We start from the raw sequence: 22,739 nt of genomic DNA, 5'->3' as shown, positions 1-22,739 counted from the left end.
TTCTAATTCTTTTATGTGGTAGATTAGGTTGTTTGTTTGAGATTCTTGTTGTTTTTTGAGGAAGACCTTTATTGTTATGAACTTCCCTCTAAGAACTGCCTTTGCTGCAGGCCGTAGATTTTGTATTGTGTTCTGATTGTACTTGTCTCAAGGTATTTACCTTTTGATTTCCTCATTGGTTTTTTAGTAGCATGTTGTGTAGTCTCTATGTAATCTTTTCCTCATTCCTTTTCCTGTGGTTAATTGGTAATTTTGTGCCATTGTGGTTGGAGAAGATGCCTGAAATACTTTCTGTACTCTTGAATTTGTTGAGGTTAGTTCATGCCCTACTGTGTGGTCAGTCCTAGAAAATGTTCCACGTGCACTTGAAAAGAATGTATATTCTACTTTGGGGGGATGTAATGTCCTGAAAATATGAATTGAGTGTGACTGCTCTATCGGGTCATGTAGGACTTCTGCTGCCCTGCTGATTTTCTGTCTAGGTCTGTTCTGTGATGTGAGTGGGCTGTTCAAGCCTCCCTCTAATATTGTCTTCCTGCCAGTTTCTCCCTTTACGTCTGTCGTTTAGTCACTAGGTTGTGTCCAGCTCTTTGTGACCCCACGGACTATAGTCATCCAGGCTCCTCTGCCCATGGGATTTCCCAGGCAAGAATACTGGAGTGGCTTGCCATTTTCTTCTCCAGGGGATCTTCCCAACCTAAGGATTGAACCCGGTCTCCTGAATTGGAGGCAGATTCTTTGCCACTGAGCCACCGAGGAAGCCCTTATGTCTTTAGCTTGTGTTTTATGTATTTGGATGCTCCTGTGTTAGGTGCATATATGGTGACAAGCGTAACACCTTCTCATATTGCTCCTTCCACCATTATGTGGTGCCCTTATCTTTCTTCATGGCCTTTGTCTTAAAGTCTGTTTTTTCTGATGTTAAGTATTGCAACTTCTGCTCTCCTTTTATTTCCAATACATGAAATACCCTTTTCTGTGCCATCACTTCTAATCTGTGTCCTTTGCCATAAGGTGGGTCTCATATTGGCTGCATATTGTAGGGTCTTTTATTTTTTTTAATCCAGTCTGCCACTCTGTCTATTGATTAGAGCATTCAGTCCATTGACATTTAAGGTAATTATTGATACATATGTATTTATTGCCATACTAAACCTTGTTTTCCAGTTGATTCCTTGTTTTTCTTCCTCTTTCTTTTTGTGGTTTGGTGGTTTACTTTATGCTTATGTTCTTTTTGGGTTTTGTGCATTTATTTTATGTTTTTGATTTGTGACTGCCCTGTGTTTTAAGTATGTTAACCCTTTTGTATATCTGCTTGCTTTAAACTGATAGTCATATCTGCTGAAACATATTCTAAAAGAAAAAAGAATGTGCGTTCTTACTGTCCTTCCCCACATTTTATGATTTTGATGTCCTTTTTTACATCCTCATGTTTATCCCTTTGTTGTTGCTTGTATTTATCATCACTTTCACAAATAGATTTTTTTCCTTCTTTTTGGATATTTATACTAGCCAGTTTAAATGACTTACTTGCCAGTCATGATTTCTCCCTTTCTATATCTCCTTGCTTCTTTTCTATCTAGAGATCTTTTAATATTTCCATAGTTTTACTATTGGTATATTCATTTAGTTTTTGCTTGCCTGAGAAATTCTTTATTTTTTCTTCTTATTCTAAACAATAATCTTGCTGGATAGAATATTCTAGATTGCAGGATTTTCCCTTTCAAGACTTTGAATATATTTTGCCACTCCCTTTTGGCCTGCAGTGTTTCTGTAGAGAAATCAGCTGATAGGCTTATGGGGGTTCCCTTGTAATTAACTCTTTGTTTTTGTCTTGCTGCCTTTAGAATCCTCTTTAACTTTTGCCATTTTTATTATAGTATGTCTTGGTGGAGGTCTGTTTGGATTCATATTGTTTAGGATCCTCTGTGCTTCCTATATCTGGATATCTGTTTGGTTCTTTAGGTTTGGGAAATTTTCAGTCGTAATTTCTTCAAATACACTCTCAATCCCCTTTTCTCTTCTCCTCATGGAAAACACATTATACAGATTAGCACACTTTATATTCGTACCCAGTGGGTCTCATATTGCTTTAATTTTTTTCATTTGGCTTTCTGTCTGCTGTTTTGTGTAATTTCCTTTGTTCTGTCTTCCAGATCACTTATTCTTTCTTTTGCATTATTTATTCTGGTATTCATTACCTTTAGCTCAACTTTCATCTTGGCAAATGAATTTTCTAACTTTTCTTGGCTCCTCCTTATAGTCCCTAGTTCCTTTTTATAGCAATTTGCGTTTCTGTTGATAGCCTTTCTTAATTCCCTTAGCATTTTCATTACCTCTTTTTGAAGTTGATGTCTATTAGACTGACGAGGTCTGTTTCACTGTTCCTTTAGGGGAATTCTCTTGGTCTTTTAGTTGGGAGTAATTCCTCTGCTGCTTCATTTCACTTATATTTCTCTTAGTCTGAGTTTAGGAGAAACAGTCATCTACTGTAGCCTTGGAGGACTGTTTATACGTGAGGGCATCCCTGCATAGCTTGTGTGGATGTAACACTTCTTTGAGGGTTGTTTTTGGCTTGAATGCTTGCTGTCTCTTTTCTCTGTGTGTGCTGTCCATTGTCCACTTGATAAGGGGTGTGCAGGTGCTCGGCCCATGCACAGTCCCAAAAAGGCAAGGGCAGCAGTTGGTGCTCAGTCATGGGACCCTTGGTGGCGGCAGTGCCTACTGCCTGCCGCGGTCTGCAGCTACCTCTGGGGTCTGAGGTGCTAGCAGCTGCTTGTGCCTACCCCAGAGCTTGTGTAGGTGGTGCCCTGTCACCTGAGAGCACACAGCGGGAGAGGAATTCCTATGGCAATATCACCTTACCTCTCTGGTGGGCCCAGGCTTATTCCCATATTCCCTTGGTTGGGGCACGTGACATCCTAGTCCCCTTGGGCTGTCCATACTGCCAACCCCAGTCCTCGCCCCAGTTCTACCTCTGAAGCCTGAGCCTCGGCCCCCACCTGCCTCCGTGGACAAGCATCTCAGACTGGGGAGGGCCTGGAGGCAGTACTGACCGTCTGTGCAGGTCTGTCTCTGCGTTGCCCTCTGTAAACCAGTGCTATTCTGTCTCAGACTCCAGAGCCCCTCCTAGGGCCCCACTGATCTCTCCGCCTGTGACAGGGCTTCCAAGGGAGCAGAAGCCTTTCCCCTCTCATAGCTCCTGTCCAGATTCCTTTCTCTCTCTCTCTTTTTTTTTTTGTCTTTGTTTTGTTCTTCACGGTTAAATCGAGATTTTTTTGCCCTTTGGAAATCTAGAAAATGTTCTACGAATGTTCACTAGATGCTCTGTGAGAACAATTCCACAGGCAGACGTATTTTTGATACATTTGTGGGAGAAGGGGAGCTCCCCATCCTACTCTTCCTCCGCCTTGATCTTATCTCCCAAAATATCGGTGTCTTCAGATTTCTCTTCTCTGAGCGGTGTTCTAAACCAAGTAGGTTTGCTTTATAAGAAAGAGTTGAGGTTTCCTTTCTAAACATGAAACAGACAAAATGTAAAGGGGACTGACCTTTTTGTTTATCTTTAGGAGCTGCATGCTGCTTCCCTCGAACAGCACCTTCTAGATCAGATTCGAATAGTTTTTCCGAAAGCCATTTTTCCGGTCTGGGTTGATCAGCAGACTCACATATTTATCCAGATTGGTAGGTGCTGTTGTAACACTTTCTGTCCTACTCTTCATTGTCGCATTGACTCCAAAGCAGAGGTCAGCGCACACTGATGACCTTGTTTTCTGTACAGCCGCACTGATACCAGATGCTCCTTATGGAAGGCTGGAAACCGACAGCAGGCTTCTGATTCAGCCAAAGACCCGCCAAGCCAAAGAGAGTACATTTTCAGAAGCAGATAATATACCTGGAAAATTTCATCATTATGGAAAAGACCAAAGAGGATTGACAAAAGAACTTCAGACCAAGCAACTTCAGTCAAATCCTGTAGGAGTCGCTGGGTCTAAAGAAGGAGAATCAGAGGGTAGAACTGACTCATCATTTATACCAAGCTTATGGACTGTGATAGGAAGCATTTTTTCTTCTGGGTCTGAGAAGAAACGAGACACATCCTGGGGATTAACTGAAATCAATGCTTTCAAAAACATGCAGTCAGCAGATGTTCCTCTGGACAATATTTTCAGAGTATGCAAATCCCAGCCTCCCAGCATATGCAAGGCATCAGCAACTTCTGTGTTTCACAAACATTATGCCATTCATGTATTTCCATGGGACCAGGAATATTTTGATGTGGAGCCCAGCATCACTGTGACCTATGGAAAGCTAGTGAAACTGCTTTCTCCAAAGCAGCAGCAAAGTAGAACAAAGCAAAATGTCCTGTCACCTGAAAAAGAGAAGCAGATGTCAGAGCCTCTAGATCAAAAACAGGTTAGCCCAGACCATAGTCACAAAGCAGGCAAGGCCTGTGTGCTAAAGGTAGTCTGGAATGGACTCGAGGAACTGAAGAATGCCATGAAATACACCAAAAACTTAGACGCGCTTCATCTCGGGAAAGTCTGGGTTAGTATAAGTCTTTCTTTAAAGAATATTGTGTTAGTTGCTCAGTTGTGTCCGACCCTTTGCAACCCCATGGACTGTAGCTCGCCAGGCTCCTCTATCCATGGAATTCTCCAGGCAAGAATACTGGAATGGGTAGTCATTCCTTCTCCAAGGGATCTTCCCAACCCAGGTATTGAACCTGGGTCTCCCGCATTCCAGGCAGATTCTTTACCATCTGAGCCACCAGGGAAGCCCCAAATTGTACTATAGTTGATTTATAGTGTTATTTGTTTCTGGTCTGTAGCAAATGGGTTCATATAAATCATATAAAATACTTTTATGTTGCTTGAACTTGCCCAGGTTTTGAACTAAAATATTATAATATTTTATGCACAAGTTGAAAACCAGTGTAATAAACACTATTTAAAGTCCCCCCTCCTCTAGTCTTCCCTGGTGGCTCAGATGGTAAAGAATCTGCCTGCAGTGCAGGAGACCAGGGTTTGATCCCTAGTTCGGAAAGATCTCCAGGAGAAGGAAATGGCAACCCACTCCAGTATTCTTGCCTGGAGAATCTCACGGATGGAGGAACCTGGCCGGCTACAGTCCACAGGGTCACAAAAGAGTTGGACACGACTGAGTGGCTAACAACGAAAGTTCCCATGGGGACGCATTTCTGATTGCAGGGTAAAGTCCTTGTTTGGGTAAGGTTTGTGTGTTTTTCTGGCTAATAAACTTGGACAGGTAAAAGCTAAGATAGGTACAGGCCCAGAGAGGTCAAAATTACCTGCCTGGGGTAACAAGTCAGTAAGTAGAATGAGAATTCAAACCCTGGCAGGCTGACTCTTGAGTTCATGCTTCAGATGGAGTGCCCTACGAAGCTTCCCATCTTTAATGCCTGAAGATTTGCTCCACCTTCTTGAAAGCAAAGGAATGTCTTGGTATGTACTGGGGGAAATGCCCAGTGTAGGGAAAGAGAGACCCACAGTGTGAGATGACCGGGATTCAGAGGTACCCAGAAAGCTCCTTACCCTGCTGGTATTGTTTCTTTGCTGTGATGGAGAGAGAAGTAGCACCACTAGCATTTCACCTCCTCATCCTAACTTCAGATGTTAATGTTAATTTTGTATGAAGTGAGCCACCAGCCTCCTTTATTTTAACCTAATTTTGAAGGAAGATTATTAGAACAGGGAAGAATGATGGAAAGGGAGTCCCCTTTGCAGATTTCTTTTACTCTTACAGTTTAGACTGTGACCTTTAGGTAGGTGACTTACAAGTTGTAATCTCTTTGGCCTATATCATTCTCTAAAGCTCCAGCCGTGCCTCATATTTTCTGTTATCTCTAATCTCTTCCCCAAGAAGATCCCACTGCATCTTCAAAATCATATTGTCTGAACTTGTTAATGGACCTGTCTGTTTCTAATAATGGTTCTTCCATTAGGCAGGAAACACTGTTATTTCCCTGATACTATATGGTGAGGATGGGGTGAAAAAGTGGTGACCGAGTGCTGGAAACCAGGCGAGACGGCAGTGAGGAGCCTGTGCTTGCCACTCTGCGGTCAGGGTGGGAGGGTGCCCAGTGAGAGGTGGCGGTTGGAACCAGGAACTCAGGCTGGCTTAACCGGAGAGAGCAAAAGTGATCACCTTCTGAAGAGGATGTTAAAGAAACAACTGTAGGAAAAAAGTGAAATGTTAGTATTACAACAGTACCTGAATGCCCACCTATACTGTCAGTCATGGCAGTATCTTATCATTCACCTGAGTTGATAGAAATTAATATCAGTGTTTATGCTGTGGAATATTTCTTAATCAAGATTTTAACGTCTATATTTTAAATTCATTTTTATATATTTCAGATTCCAGATGACCTGAGAAAGAGGCTAAATATAGAAATGCATGCGGTCGTCAGAATAACTCCAGTGGAAGTTACCCCTAACATTCCAAGATCTCTAAAACTACAACCTACAGAAAATTTGGTGAGTTCACATTTATGTATCACAATTATTTTACATGTATGGCAAAATTTCTAGTTGCTTTAGCTAAGTAATAAGAATGTACTCCGTTATTCTAGAAGAGCAAAGAAGTCTTTTGGTTTTATTGTGATAAAATACATATAAGATAAAATGCTGTTTTAACTCTTTGAGTGTGCAATTTAGTGCCATTAAGTACATTTATAACATGAAACCATCACTATTTCTGAAACTTTTCCATCCACTGAATAGAAACTTTGTGCCCATTAAGCAATCACTCCCCTCCCCACCTTTTCCTCCCCCAATTCTCAACTGTGATCAGTCTCTGTGAATTTGCTTATTCTAGATCTTATATGTAGGTGGAATCATACAATATTTGCCCTTTGTGTCTTCGTTATTTCATTTAACGTATTGTCAGGGTTTATCCACACTATAGCATATATCAAACTTCATTCCTGTTTATGGCTGCATAGTATTCCATTGTGTGTGTGTGTGTGTGTGTGTATATATATATACACACATGTTGTTTATTCTTCAGTTGATGGACACTGGGGTTATTTCTACTTTTTTAAAAAAAACTGTTCTGATTAATGCTGCTGTGAATATTGATATACAGATATTTGAGTCCCTGCTTTCAGTTCTTTTGGGTACATACCCAGGAGTTGAATTGCTGGATCAAATGGCACTGTTTACCTGTTTCAGAAACCAGAAGGCCTTTTTTTTTTCCTGCTCTGGAACTTCGCTGCTGCAGGCAGGCTTTCTCTAGTTGCCGTGAGCGGGGCTGCTTTCTAGTTGCAGCGCACGAGCTTCTCACTGCCGTGGCTTCTCTTGTTGCAGAGTATGGCTCAGTAGCTGTGGCGCTTGAGCTTGGTTGCCCCATGGCATGTGGGATCTTCCTGGACCAGGGATCAAACCTGTGTCCCCTTCATTGGCGGGCGGATTCTTAACCCCTGGACCACCAGGAAAGTCTGCAAGAAGTCTTTAATAAATGATATACATACAACATACATTGTGCCAATGCAAGTATGGATGATTTGGCACCTAAAGCATTGATGTTTTTGCTACATCTGGGCAGTTTTGTAAGAGAATTCTCACATGTTTCAATATTAACAGTGCAGTGTAAAAGAGAGCTAGGCTGTTTTCCTTTTCACACTTAATTTTGATGCAAACTGATGGTCAGGAATTGAAGTATGGGACTTAATTTTAAAATCTCTTTAGAGTATTATCAGGCTTCCCTGATAGCTCAGTTGGTAAAGAATCTGGCTGCAATGCAGGAGACCCCAGTTCGGTTCCTGGGTCGGGAAGACTTGCTGGAGAAGGGAAAGGCTACCCACTCCAGTATTCTATCCTGGAGAATTCCAGAGACTGTAGAGTCCATGGGGTCCAAAGAGTCAGATGCAACTGAGCGACTTTCATTTATTTTCTTTTAGAGTGTTATCATCTGTACCAACATAGCTTACCAGTTCTCAGAGAATTTGTAACACAGGAAAATTATTATATGTTCAGAAAATGCCAAACATGATTCAATCCTTCTCTGATAATTTGCGTTATACTTCCGGGTCCTCTGGATAATGATGGTCATTATAAAACCATTTTCACAGATCTTTCTGCTTGACGGAACCTGAGATAAAATAGTTTGTGTTCTGTGACTAGAGAAGAAGAAAACAAATAGAACACATGCCATTTCCATAACAGTATGCAACTGAGCATTCGACGTGTTCACTGATTCGTAGTCTAACTTTCCGATTCTTTGGTCTTGGGTGGTTTTCTGATCTGTGCGTTGTGTCACAGCTGACTTACTTCAGAGTATAGTTGATTCACAGTGCTGTGTCAGTATCGGATGTATAGCAGATTCAGTTCTGCATATATCCGTTCTTTTTCAGATTCTTGTCCCATGTAGATTATTGCAGAATATTGGCTGGAGTTCTCTGTGCTATACAGTAGTGCCCTGTTGATTATTTTATATACAGTAGTGTGTATATGTTAATCTCAAACTCCTAATTTATCTTCCCTCCACCTTTGCACTTTGATAACCATAAGTTGTTTTTGGAATCTGTGAGTCTTGTTTCTGTTTTGTAAATAAATTAATTTGTATCCTTTTTTTTAGATTCCACATATAAGTGAAATCTTCTTCTGTCTGAAAAAGAAGTAATTCAGTTAGTATGATTTATGTCAGAGTGTTCTGGCTATGTTTTCCTCTAAGAATTATTTTAATTAGATTATAGCTACTTTACAGTGTTTTACAGCAAACTGAATTAGCTGTTTGTTTAGTCACGAAGTCACGTCTGACTCTATGCGTGCGACACCCTGGACTGCAGCAACCAGGCCTCCCTGTCCTTCACTATCTCCCGGAGATTGTTCAGACTCACATCCGTTGAGTTGGTGATGCCATCTAACCGCTTCATCTTCTGCTGACCTCTTCTTTTGCCTTAAATCTTCCCTAGCATCAGAGTCTTTCCAGTGAGTCAACTCTTCGCATCAGGTGGCCAAAGTATTGGAGTTTCAGCATCAGTCCTTTCAATGAATATTCAGGACTAATTTCCTTTAGGATTAACTAGTTTAATCTCCTGCAGTTCAAGGGGCTCTCAAGCATCTTCTCCAGCACCACAATTTGAAAGCATCAATTCTTCGGCGCTCAGCCTTCTTTATGGCCTAATTCTCTCATCAATACATGACTAGTGCAAAGACCCTAGCTTTGACTATGCGGACATTTGTCAGGGAAGTGATGTCTTTGCTTTTTAATACAACTGTAGGCTTGTCACAGCTTGCTGCCCAAGAAGCAAGCTTCTGATTTCATGGCTGCAGTCACTGTCCACAGTGATTTGGGAACAGAAGAAGGGAAACTCTGCCACTACTTCTGCTGTTTCCCCGTCTGTTTGCCATGAAGTGATGGGACCGAACGTCATGCTGTTAGCTTTCTGAGTGCTGAGTTGTAAGCCATCTTTTTCACTCTCCTCTTTCACTTTCATCAAGAAGCTTTTTAGTTCCTCTTCACTTTGTGCCATGAGGGTGGTATCATCTGCATATCTGAGGTTGTTGATATTTCTCCCAGCAGTCCTGATTCCAGCTTGTAACTCATCCAGCCCAGTATTTCACTGTCTGTATAAGTTAAATATGCAGGGTGACAGTATATAGCTTTGACACACTCCTTTCTCAAGTTTGAACCAGTCTGCTGTTTCATATGAGATTCTAACTGTTGCTTCCTGACCAGCATACAGGTTTCTCAGGAGGCAGGTAAGATGGTCTGGTATAAGAATTTTCCAGTTTGTTGTGATCGGCTTTCCCATAGTCAGTGAAGCAGAAGTAGTTTTTTTTGTTTTTGTTTTTTTCTGGAATTCCCTTGCTTTGTCTATGATCCAGTGAATGTTGGCAGTTTGATCTTGGTTCCTCTGCCTTTTCTAAGTCCAGCTTGTACACCTGGAAGGTCTTGGTTTTTATGTGCTGATGAAGCCTAGCTTGAAGGATTTTTGAGCACAACCTTACTAGCGTGAGAAATGAGTGCAAATGTATGGTAGTTTTTACATTCTTTGGCACTGCCCTTCTTTGGGATTAGAAATGAAAACGGACCTTTTCCAGTCCTGTGGCCACTGCTGGGTTTTCCAGATTTGCTGACATATAGAGTGGAGCTCTTTTAACAGCATCATCTTTTAGAATTTGAAATAGGTCAGCTGGAATCCCATCACCTCCACTAGCTTTGTTGATAGTAATGCTTCCTAAGGGCCACTTAACTTCACACTCCAGGAAGTCTGGCTCTGAGTGACAGGATTGTCTTGGTTTTCCAGGTCATTAAGAGCTTTTTTGTACAGTTCTGTGTGTTCTTGCCACCTCTCCTAAATCTCTGTTTGTTTTTTCAAGCTTCTGGTTCTTTCTTAAATGTTTCTTGTGTCCTCTGTCTGTGCCACCATTCTTTTGTTGAGATCGTGAGTCATCTTTTACTCTAATTTCGCTGAATTCTTCCCCAGGCAGATTGCCTGTCTCTACTTCACTTCGTTGTTCTTCTGGGGTTTTATACCTGGTTTCTTTGTCTGGAACATGTTTCTCAGCTGGGTCATTCTTTCTAACTTTCCGTGTTTGTGCTCTCTCTTCCTCAGGCTACAGGACTGTGGTTCTTCTTGCTTCTGGCATCTCCCCCTAGTTGGTGAGGTTGATCCACGGGCGTGTGCAGACCTCCTATTGAGAGAGACTGCTGCCTGCCCACCGCCCCCAACTGCCCCCGTGAGTGGATCTGGTCTTGTCTGTCTGTCGGCAGGGCTGTGTCACGGGGTGTGTTTGGAGGCAGCTGTTGGCTCAGGGAGGCATTTGGGCAGCCTGCCTATTCCTGAGCTGGGCTGTGCTCCCACCCTTGTGGTGGCTCTGGGGCGTCCCAGCGCTGGAGCCTGCAGGCTGTTGGGGGGGCCAGGCCTCCGGGAGCGCTCATGCCTGTGAACAGTGCCCGAGCCTCTGCCACCGGCGTCCTTGTCCTCACAGGGAGCCCCAGCCAGTCCCCACCTCCCCAGGGAGCCGCCCACGGCCTGCAGGCAGTTCCAGCCCGGGTTTCCGTGGAGTCACCGTCTAGCCCTGCACCCTAGTGCACGTGAAGCCTTGCTGAGCGCCGACATTGAAGCTGCACCGGCCTTCACAGCCCAGAGTCGCTGATGGCTCCTCCTCCCGGTGCCAGACCCCCTGCCTGGGCCGCTCACACGGGGCCCAGAGCGCTCACTATTTTCCAGTTTGTGGGTCTCCCACCCAGTGGGTATAGGATTTGATTATAGCACAGAAGCACCCCTCCTGCTGTCTTCTTGTAGCTTTTCTTCGCCTTTGGATGTAGAATATCTTTTATGGTAGGTTCAGGTCTTTGTTGTAGATGTTTGTATAGCAGTTAGTTGTGGTTTAGCTCTTTTCTTGAGAAGAGGTGAGCTGAAGTCCTTTTACTCGCCCTCTTATCTCTGTCTTGTCTCTCAGTATCTTTTTAAAAACCATGTGAAGGAAATTTAACATTGTCCTGATAACTCCAGGATTTTCAGAGTCAGGTATTTTGCTGTCTGTATTGCATTGATATTCTTAAGTAATCTTTAAACATATAGGCCTTGGTATAAAAGTTTGTGTAATATGGAACTTTTATGGCTCTTGACTTATAAAGTTTGAGTTCTTTTTTTTTTTTAAGTTTATAGGAGCTCTGCTTTTAACGTGGTTATTGATCTTGATATTTTTCACGAAAACTAGGTCTTATGTACAAAAATAATTAGCCACTGCTCATTAGTTTCTTGTTTTTTCCTCTCATATTGGCAATGGGATATTTCCTTTCCTGTCCCTAGTTGTGTGCTTTGGTGGAAGCTGTGTGACCTTGGCAGGTCTCTCTAGGCTGATTATATCATTTAGGACAGAAAGATGTTCGATTCTAGAGGAACTGTGAGTTTCTTTCTGATTCTAAAAGTCTTGACTTTAAATAGTTTTCATTTTCATTTTATGACTTTCTCTAGGTCTTTAATCCCATTTTCCAATAATATACAAAGAAGTAACGGACTTATTTCTGTGATTTTTAAGAGTGGGAAAGTGATGCCTTTTCTTAGTTTAGCTTGCTTTTTTAATGGTGAGCATATTCTAAACTGAGCTTAATCAGTGGATCTAATGAATGAAGAGAGATAACAGATATGAGTTGTTATATATGAGCTGTTAGATAATAGATATGGGAGTTGCAAAATCGTAGAAGTTTATTTTCCTAGGCAGATAGTGTCTTTCACATATGAATTTTGGTTAGTTCTGTTTTGTATTTTAAGAAGATTGTTTAAACTTAATAATATTAATCTAAAAGCTTCAGAAATTAGCAGGTTTTCTCAGAATTTCTTCATATCTTTTGAGCAGTTTATTAACACTCTACTTGTTGAATGTATCAGCCATCATAGAAAAAAAAGAAAGTGAGACTAACACACAAAGAGTTTGTTTTTCTCACATGCGACGAAGTGTGGCGGCGCTCACGGGTGGCTAAAGCACATAGGCACGGAGCCAGGCTCCTCTGACCGCTCTCTTCTTTCACCTTTAGCCTTTGTCTCTCCTCCGCTTAGACGCGAGGTGTTTACGGTGGTAAGAGACATCACATCTGCATTCTGGGCAGCAGATGGAAAGGCGTCTTCTTGCAGGGTCTCTCCACCGTTCAGTTCAGGAGAGAAGGCCTTCTCTGGGATTCCTGATGGTAATGCGTTGGCCAGAGCGCAGCCACACACATGCACACCCAGCTCCAAGCTGGGAGCTGAGGGGCCTGCTCCCTGCCTGCAGAGTTTGCTTCACAGGAAGCAGGAGAGAATAGGGTTGGAATGGTTATCAAGTGAGCTGAATTATGCTCTGTGTATCACTGGGCATAGAGAAAAGGAGCATTTAAAACTTTGCCACTTGCGTGACTTTTTCTTCAGGCCGCACCATACTCATTGTACTGTAATGGCAAGTCCCAAACCTGTGCCTGTGACCATCACTTCACTGGCGAGATGAGGCGTTAAAATAAGAGTGTGAAGTTCAGGCCGTAGAATGTCATCACTGTTTCTTCCTTCCCTCTGGCAGTCGGAAGGTGCAAGTGAAGAAGACGTGAAGTCTGTGTTCTGTTCATGGCTACAGCAGTCTGCCGCTACCACAATCCCTCTGATAGTATCTGAGGAGGAATACATTAAACTGGAAATGAAAGATGGTAAGTATACTTTATTCGTTATTTTGATATTTTTCCTATTAAAGAAGTTGGAAATTTTTTCATTGTTTTTCCATCTTGTGATAGATATGAACAGGAAACCTAATAATGATAATTAAACAGCAGATTTTATATATCAAAGAATGCTTTTATTTAAATGTAAATAAATTTAAATTTTAAATTATTTCATCTCAGCTTCGGTACTAACTGCATTTATCACTTTCTTTTTAATAGGGGTGAAGGAGTTTTCTCTGAATATAGTTCATTCTTGGGAAAAGGAAAAAGAAAAAAATATTTTTCTATTGAGTACCAATCTGCTGCAGAAGATGACAATACAAGTAATTAGATACTACTGAATATTTAATGATAATATTTTCACATGTGATTGATTCTAAAGTACGAATTTACTTGTTAAGACCTTGCATCCTAAACTGTATTAGAAACTCAAATGATAAGAGTAAGGAATAACTTGATTTAAAATATTTTATTCTGTAATCTCTTTAACTTACCCAAACAAATGATTGGTTTATCCTAAATTTAAAATGGATGCTTCAGCAAAATTGTTCCAGGAATAGAATTGATCATGTTAACTGGCCACTGGATCATGATTTTAAACTCTTCTAGTATGGGAACAAATGAAAACTCAGCTGAGGGTGGTAACTTTTTTTTTTAATTCATATTTTTATATTTGCAGTTTTGCTGCACAGCCCATATTATTTTGTCAATTCTTAAATTCTCAACTCTTCACAACTATTATCAGATTACTTTTCTTCCAGATATGTGTTTAAAGTACTCTTTTTAGAACATTATGTTTTGGTTAGGATATTTACTTCATTATAGAACTGAAGATGAATTAAAGTCATTTAGAATTTCAGTGGTTTGAAACTAGATATTATTTCTTTACTTTGGTGAAATACAATTTAAGGAATACCATTCAGAGACGATACAGATGGAAGATTGTAAAAAGAATGTGACAGAAATCAAAATTGCAAATAAAGATATATCTCTAAACTGTATGAAGAAGACATTCTTTACTGCTCGTTAACTATAAATATTTATATTCCTTAGATGAGTAAATTATTATTGTCAGGGCTATTTTAAGTAATAAACTTGCATGCACAGTATATCCTTTCTCTCTGGTATAACAGAATCAGCAATTCAGTTTCCTGGAACCCAAGAAAAGCAGGCAAAAGGTATTATTGTGACATGTAAAATTGATTTTTCCTTGCTACTATAGGTCCTTCTAGATCCTATGGTAAAAGAAGAAAACAGTGAGGAAATTGACTTTATTCTTCCTTTTTTAAAGCTGAACTGCTTGGGGTAAGAAGTTACGGCCAAACTGGCATGTTTAGACACGTTTAACATTACCTGTCTAAGGGCTTTTATGTGTAAATATTAAATTAGATGTCAGTGTCGTTGACAGGTCTTACTAATGTAATGGGAGATAGTTTCTTCAAGGATTGTTTCCGTTTTCACACCTGGCTTAGTAATTTGCCTTCTCTTCTTAGATAAACTGAAAGACTGAAACGTATTAGAAATTTTACTTTGAGATTTGATCTGTGAGAAGAGACCCAACTAGATATGACCTGGATCATACATGCTTGAATAAAGCAATAATCTTTGAAATTAATAAATTAGCTTTGAAAGTTAAATCCAAAGACATTAGTTGAGTGTTTAAAAATATTTCAAATTAAGTTATTCCTTCACTGTCTTATAGATGTACTGATTGATGGGAATTATTTGTGTTTTCCTTAGCTTTTAAGACAAATTTGAAAAGAACCGCCTCAATTTCTTTAGCTCTTAATACAGAATAAGAATCTCACATAAACTGTTACTTCTTAGAATTCATCACAGAGGCCTTTAATGGATGTAGTAGTACTGATTTGATTTTCTGTAATAGTATAATCTAGAAAGGTTTTAGTTAAAGGATTAAACTACAAAGCAACAATAATCTGCTTTTTAAAGTAAATACTCTATAAAGTAAAAACTCTCAGACTAATTTTAATAATTTATGATATTTATTATCAGAAATAAACCGGCAGAATCAGGAAGTAGGTTGAAGTTCATGTTTGTGTAATCTTCAGATTGAAACTGGATTTCAAAGATGATGTTTAATAGGAAATAAGTCTTCAGTTATCCTAATATTTTAAAAGCACTCATGTATGATAATTTTGATTAACAAGCCAGAAATCATTTTGAGGGGGATATGTGTGTGTATTAAGACAAATCCCCTTAAGGATTCCTATTTGGACAGAATTTTTAGTTACTGCGCATGTTTGAAGGTAGTAAAATTAGTTTTAAAATCTGTGACTCAGATTTGGCATTAAAACATTTTACTCTCAAGGGAAATTTTCCAAGATTTTACTCTTTTTATAAATCATTAACTAGCCTGCAAAGGAAAATTTCCAAATTGTTTACAGCTAGATTTTATCCTGTTTTAGCGTTTGATCATGCAATTTACATGTTTTGCAGAGGAGTGAATTCCTTAGGCGTCTCCTCCATGGAGCACATCACTCATAGCCTCCTGGGGCGCCCTTTGTCTCGGCAACTGGTGTCCCTTGTGGCAGGACTTAGAAATGGAGCCCTTTTACTCACGGGAGGAAAGGTATGTGGTTAAAATATGCTCATTTTCATTAATTAGCATATTTTCTACTAAAATTTAAAGTAAGTATATGGCTGCACCTGGTCTTGGTTGCAGCATGTAGGGTCTCTGTTGTGCCATACGACCTCTTAGTTGCAGCCTGTGGGATCGAGTTCCCTGACCAGGGATCAAACCTGGGCCCCCTACATTGGGAATGCAGAGTCTTAGCCACCGGACCATCAGGGAAGTACCCGATTAGCCATTTTTAATTCCTCTCTCTTTGAGTTTTAATCATCTGTTATATAGGGTTGTTGATACGATAGATGGAAAGAATTTATTCATTCACTAATATTTTTGAGTGCCTGCTATTAGCTATTGAGAAAACAGTGTAGAATTAGGTGATGCTCTCCCTGCTGTTTTTTTGAGGTCGCAAAGGGTCAGACATGGCTTAGTGACTAAATGACAACAAAGCGTGTTAACGGGGCTGATTAATTTTGAAATGTTGAATCAGCCATGCAAGTCTGTAATAAATCCCACCTAGTAGTAGTGGTCTGTTTTGGTGAAGTGAAGTCGCTCAGTCGTGTCCGACTCTTTGCAACCCGTGGACTGTAGCCCACCAAGCTCCTCCGTCCAGGGGATTCTCCAGGCAAGAATACTGAATGGGTTGCCATTTCCTTCTCCAGGGTATTCTTTTTATACTTTGCTGAGTTCTGTTTGCTGATATTCTGTTGAGGATTTTTGCGTGTAATTTCACGATCAGTACTAGCCTGTAGTTCTGCCTTTGGTTTTTCTCTCAGAGTAATACTGGCCTCACAGAATGGGTTGAAAAGTGTTCCCTTCTGTCCTGATTTTTGGAAGAGAGTGTATAAAATTGATGTAAATTCTTTAAAATGTTTAGTAAAATCTCCACTGAAACCATCTGTGCCTAGAGATTTCTTTATATATTTTTTATAAATTCAAAGTCTTTAATCATCTGTTTCATTTTGGCAGGTGTTTGGTAGTTTGTAGCTTTTGAAGAATGTGTTTGTTTCTTCTAAGTTGTCAAATTTGTGAGCATGAAGTTGCTTGTAGTATTCTCCGACTGTGCTCTTTTAAAAATTGTTTTATAGGAGTATAGTTGCTTTACTGGAGAAGGGAATGGCAACCCACTCCAGTATTCTTGCCTGGAGAATCCCATGGACAGAGGAGCCTGGTGGGCTACAGTCCATGGGGTGGCAAAGAGCTGGACACAGCTGAGTGCCTGACGCTATAGTTGCTTGACAGTGTTAGTTTCTACTGTACAGCAGAGTGAATCAGCTCTAGGCCTACACACGTGCCCCTTCCCACTTGTGTGTGTCCCATTTAGGTCACCACAGAGCATTGAGTAGCGTTCTCTGAGCTATACAGCAGTGTCCTTATTAGTTACCTACTTTATGCATAGTATCAGTAGTATGTATATGCCAATCCCAATCTCCTAATTCATCCCACCACCCCTTCTCTCCTCACTCGATGTGCATAGGTTTGTCCTCTGTGTCTGGGTCTCTGTTTCTGCTTTGCAGATAAGATCATCTATACCATTTGTCTAGATTCCACATATATGCATTAATATGATATTTGTTCTCTTGACTTCACTCTGTGACAGTCTCTAAGTCCATTCACGTCTCTACAAATGACCCAGTTTTGTTCCTTTTTATGGCTGAGTAGTATTCCTCTGTGTGTGTGTGTGTCTGTGTGTCCGTGTGTGTGTCTGTCTGTGTGTGTCTTTGTCTGTGTCTGTGTGTGTGTCTGTGTGTGTCTGTCTGTGTGCGCGCGTGCCACATCTTTTTTTTAACACCAGAAAACATTTTGTATTGGGGTATAGCCGTTTAACGATATTGTGACAGTTTCAGGCGAACAGTGAAGGGCCTCAGCCATACATGTATCCGTTCTCCCCCAAGCTCCTCTCCCGTCCAGGCTGCCGCGTGACATTGAGCAGAGCTCCTTGTGCTGTACAGTAGTGTTTCGTTGATTATCCATTTTAAATATAGTGGTGTGTACATGACCTTCCCAAGGTGCTTAACTGTCCCCGCTGCCGGCAACCACGAGTTCATTTTCTAAGGCGGTGAGTTTCTTTCCATTTCGTAAGTGCATTTGTATCATTTCTTTCCAGACTCCATAGACTAGGGGTGTCATATGACATTCTTCCTTCTCTTTGTGACTGACTTCACTCTGTATGACAGTCTCCAGGTCCATTTGCATCTCTACAGATGACCCGATTTAATTTTTATGGCTGAGTGATATTCCATTGTGTGTGTGTGTGTGTGTGCGCGTGTGTGTGCGTGTGCGTGCCACATCTTTGTCCATCCCTCTGATGGTCATTTAGCTGGCTTCCATGTGCTGGATATTGTAAACGGTGCTGCAGTGAATATTGGGCTGCAAGTGTCTTTTTGAGTTATGTTTTTCTCTGGGTATATGCCCAGTAATGGGATTGCTGGGTCATATGGTAGCTCTGTTTTTAGTTTTTTTAAGGAACCTTCATACTGTTCTCCACGGTGGCTGTACCAGTTTATATTCCCAACAGCAGCACATCTTACTGTGCTTTTCACAGATGGGAGATCTGTTATGTCCTGTTTCCTGATATTGGTAATTTGTGTCTTCTCTTGTTTTAATCTTTGCCAGTCTTACTAGAGGTTCCCTGCTCTTTGAAGGGGCTTACAGTTTTCTTCTCTACCAACACAGTATTTTTTCCAGGGCTACAATGTGATTTTTGTGAGTCTTTGTGGGTTTTTTATTTCAATTCAAAATCATGAGGCTTTTTTATTTCTATTCAATTTTAACTCCAGCATAATAACTTTTTTCCTCTTACTACGCCAGTAGCTTTCTTTTGATTTCTTACTTAAAATAGAGCAACTACTCCAGTAATCCGAGTTTCTACTTTAGTAAACTAGAAAGAGAAGAGCAAACTAAATCCAGTGTAAGCAGAAGAAATAATATGGAGTAGAAGCCATTGAAGTGAAAACAGGAAATCAGTAGAGAAAATCAGTGTGAAACCAAAGGCTTTTTTTTTTAAAGATCCGTAAAAATCGATAAACCCTTAGGCAGGCTAAGAAAAAAAAAAAAGAGGATACAAATTACTAGTATAAGAAATGAAAAAGAGGACATCACTACAGATCCCATAGACATTAAAAGGATGATAAAGCGCTCTGTTGACCTAGTGGGGTATCATGGGCAGGGGGTGGGGGCGAGGCTCAAGAGGGAGACAGTAAACGTGTACTTGGAGACGACTCGTCTTGTAGGCAGAAACTAACACAGCACGGTAACGCAGTTATCCTCCAATTAAAAATAAATTTAAAAAATGGGTAACAAACAGTAATTGTAATAAACAGCTATTGCCCCTAAACATTTTTAGCTCTATGCCTAAAAATCTGATAACCTAGATAAATAGACCACTTCCTTGAAAGACACAGGCTGCCAAAACTCACACAAGAAGAATAATGACAATATGAAATGGCTTACATCTATTAAAGAAATTGAGTCTGTAATTAATATCATTCTCAAACAGAAAGCACACACCCAGATGGGTGCACTGGGCACACACTACCAAACCCCCAAGGGAGAAATTGTCCCGGTTGGCTACAGTCTCTTCCAGTGGGTGGCAGCAGAGGCAAATCCAGGCTACTGTGTGAGGCCAGCCTTCAGTTCACTCCAGTCGCTCAGTCGTGTCTGACTCTTTGCGACCCCATGAATCGCAGCATGCCAGGCCTCCCTGTCCATCACCAACTCCCAGAGTTCACTCAGACTCACGTCCATCGAGTCCGTGATGCCATCCAGCCATCTCATCCTCCATCGTCCCCTTCTCCTCTTGCACTCAATCTTTCCCAGCATCATGGTCTTTTCAAATGAGTCAGCTCCTCGCATCAGGTGGCCAAAGTATTGGAGTTTCAGCTTCAACATCAGTCCCTCCAATGAACACCCAGGACTGATCTGCTTTAGGATGGACTGGTTGGATCTCCTTGCAGTCCAAGGGACTCTCAAGAGTCTTCTCCAACACCACAGTTCAAAAGCATCAATTCTTCTGCACTCAGCTTTGTTTATAGTCCAACTCTAACATCCATACATGACCACTGGAAAAACCATAGCCTTGACTAGACAGACCTTTGTTGGCAAAGTAATATCTCTACTTTTTAATATGCTGTCTAGGTTGGTCATAACTTTCCTTCCAAGGAGCAAGCATCTTTTAATTTCATGGCTGCAGTCACCATCCACAGTGATTTTGGAGCCCAGAAAAAATAAAGTCAGCCACAGTTTCCACTGTTTCCACATCTATCTGCCATGAAGTGATGGGACTGGATGCCGTGATCTTAGTTTTCTGAATGTTGAGCTTTAAGCCAACTTTTTCACTCTCTTCTTCCGCTTTCATCAAGAGGCTCTTTAATTCTTCTTCACTTTCTGCCATAAGGGTGGTGTCATCTGCATATCTGAGGTTATTGATATTTCTCCCAGCAATCTTGATTCCAGCTTATGCTTCCTCCAGCCCAACATTTCTCATAATGTACTCTGCATATAAGTTAAATAAGTAGGGTGACAATATACAGCCTTGACGTACTCCTTTTCCTATTTGGAGCCAGTCTGTTGTTCCATGTCCAGTTCTAACTGTGGCTTCCTTACCTGCATATAGGTTTCTCAAGAGGCAGGTCAGGTGGTCTGGTATTCCCATCTCTTTCAGAATTTTCCACAGTTTATTGTGATCCACACAGTCAAAGGCTTTGGCATAGTCAATAAAGCAGAAATAGATGGTTTTCTGGAACTCTCTTGCTTTTTCCATGATCCAGTGGATGTTGGCAATTTGATCTCTGGTTCCTCTGCCTTTTCTAAAATCAGTTTGAACATCTGGAAGTTCACGGTTCACGTATTGCTGAAGCCTGGCTTGGAGAATTTTGAGCATTACTTTACTAGTGTGTGAGATGAGTGCAATTGTGCAGTAGTTTGAGCATTCTTTGGCGTTGCCTTTCTTTGGGACTGGAATGAAAACAACTTTTCCATTCCTGTGGCCACTGCTGAGTTTTCCAAATTTGCTGGCATATTGAGTGCAGCACTTTCACAGCATCATCTTTCAGGATTTGAAACAGCTCAACTGGAATTCCATCACCTCCACTAGCTTTCTTCGTAGTGATGCCTTCTAAGGCCCACTTGACTTCACATTCCAGGATGTCCGGCTCTAGGTGAGTGGGAGTGTTCACACCTTTGTGATTATCTGTGTCATGAAGATATTTTTTGTACAGTTCTGTGTATTCTTGCCACCTCTTAATATTTTCTGCTTCTGTTAGGTCCATACCATTTCTGTCCTTTATCAAGCCCATCTTTGCATGAAATGTTCCCTTGGTATCTCTAATTTTCTTGAAGAGATCTCTAGTCTTTCCCATTCTATTGTTTTCCTCTATTTCTTTGCACTGATCACTGAGGAAGGCTTTCTTATCTCTCCTTGCTGTTCCTTGGAACTCTGCGTTCAAATGGGTATATCTTTCCTTTTCACCTTTGCTTTTCACTTCCTTTCTTTTCACAGCTATTTGTAAGGCTTCCTCAGACACCCATTTTGCTTTTTTGCCTTTCTTTTTCTTGGGGATGGTCTTGATTCCTGTCTCCTGTACAAGGTCATGAACCCCCTTCCATAGTTCATCAGGCACTCTATCTATCAGATCTAGTCCCTTAAAATCTATTTCTCACTTCCACTGTATAGTCATAAAGGATTTGATTTAGTTCATACCTGAATAGTCTAGTGGTTTTCCCTGCTTTCTTCAATTTAAGTCTGAATTTGGCAATAAGAAGTTCATGATCTGAGCCACAGTCTGCTCCCGGTCTTGTTTTTGCTGAGTATATAGAGCTTCTCCATCTTCAGCTGCAAAGAATATAATCAGTCTGATTTCAGGGTTGACCATCTGGTGATGTCCATGTGTAGAGTCTTCTCCTGTGTTGTTGGAAGGGGGTGTTTGCTATGACCAGTGCGTTCTTTCGGCAGAATTCTGTTAAATATACATCAGGAAGGGTTTTGATAAGCACATTATGGTCCAGTACATCCTCAGAGTGGCATTGTACTAGGGGGCTGAGGTACCTCTATGTTTATTGATAAAGAGGACAGTGATTTATTGTAAACCCTCAGGAATACTGTAATCCCAGCTTAATAAATTTGCATAAAATGTGTGTGGAGTGTCTGGAAGAAAGATAGAGCAAAACAGTTGACAGTAATTTTGTGAGTTGGGGTGATAACGGATTTTTTTTAAGCTTTCTGTCTTAAGTATTGATAGTTATCTTGTATTTCTTAAATGTTATTTTTAAATTAGAGATCTGGATTTTCTTCTTTTCCCCCAGGTTTATTGAGATGTAGTTGTTATATAGCATTGTGTAGTATATACTTGCGGAGAAGGCAATGGCACCCCACTCCAGTACTCTTGCCTGGAAAATCCCATGGACGGAGGAGCCTGGTGGGCTGCAGTCCATGGGGTCGCTAAGAGTCGGACACGACTGAGCGACTTCACTTTCACTTTTCACTTTCCTGCATTGGAGAAAGAAATGGCAACCCACTCCAGTACTCTTGCCTGGAAAATCCCAGGGACGGGGGAGCCTGGTGGGCTGCCATTTGTGGGGTCGCACAGAGTCAGACATGACTGAAGCGACTTAGCAGCAGCAGCAGCAGTATATACTTGACTGATGAGACTGAATCTTGGTGATTACCACAGTGACAGGGGCTATTTCTGGGACTGAATACACTGAGAGTTCTTACGACACAATTATTTTCTAGGGAAGTGGAAAATCAACTTTAGCGAAGGCAATCTGTAAAGAAGCATTTGACATACTGGATGCCCATGTGGAAATAATTGACTGTAAAGCTTTACGAGGTATGACTATGGTAATATTCTACATAAATGTCTTTTTTGGTAGAAAGAAATGTTACTATTTATTGCTGCTAATTAATAAATACAAATAGCTAATCTTTAATTTTTCTGTTTGTCATTAGGTCATTGAAAGTACTTAGAAATTTCAGATCTTTGGCAGTCTA

General features: G+C 40.9%; 1 protein-coding gene and 1 non-coding gene across 2 annotated transcripts in view; one reads left to right on the top strand and one right to left on the bottom strand.

The window, feature by feature from the left end:
• Positions 1-22,739, top strand: part of PEX1 (peroxisomal biogenesis factor 1) — a 71,268-nt gene that overhangs the window by 17,669 nt on the left and 30,860 nt on the right. The window contains exons 4-11 of the mRNA XM_052638375.1: positions 3,570-3,684; positions 3,782-4,548; positions 6,381-6,500; positions 13,026-13,149; positions 13,381-13,484; positions 14,384-14,466; positions 15,619-15,751; positions 22,482-22,578. Of these exons, the coding sequence (XP_052494335.1) occupies positions 3,570-3,684; positions 3,782-4,548; positions 6,381-6,500; positions 13,026-13,149; positions 13,381-13,484; positions 14,384-14,466; positions 15,619-15,751; positions 22,482-22,578 (1,543 nt within the window). The remainder of the gene's footprint in view (positions 1-3,569; positions 3,685-3,781; positions 4,549-6,380; positions 6,501-13,025; positions 13,150-13,380; positions 13,485-14,383; positions 14,467-15,618; positions 15,752-22,481; positions 22,579-22,739) is intronic.
• TRNAG-CCC (transfer RNA glycine (anticodon CCC)) lies at positions 15,901-15,973 on the bottom strand. Its single transcript has one exon. It is a non-coding gene; the product is annotated as a tRNA-Gly (tRNA).

Source organism: Budorcas taxicolor, chromosome 4, assembly GCF_023091745.1.
Source record: "Budorcas taxicolor isolate Tak-1 chromosome 4, Takin1.1, whole genome shotgun sequence".
Lineage (NCBI taxonomy): Eukaryota > Metazoa > Chordata > Mammalia > Artiodactyla > Bovidae > Budorcas > Budorcas taxicolor.
This window is presented reverse-complemented; position numbering and strand designations above follow the sequence as displayed.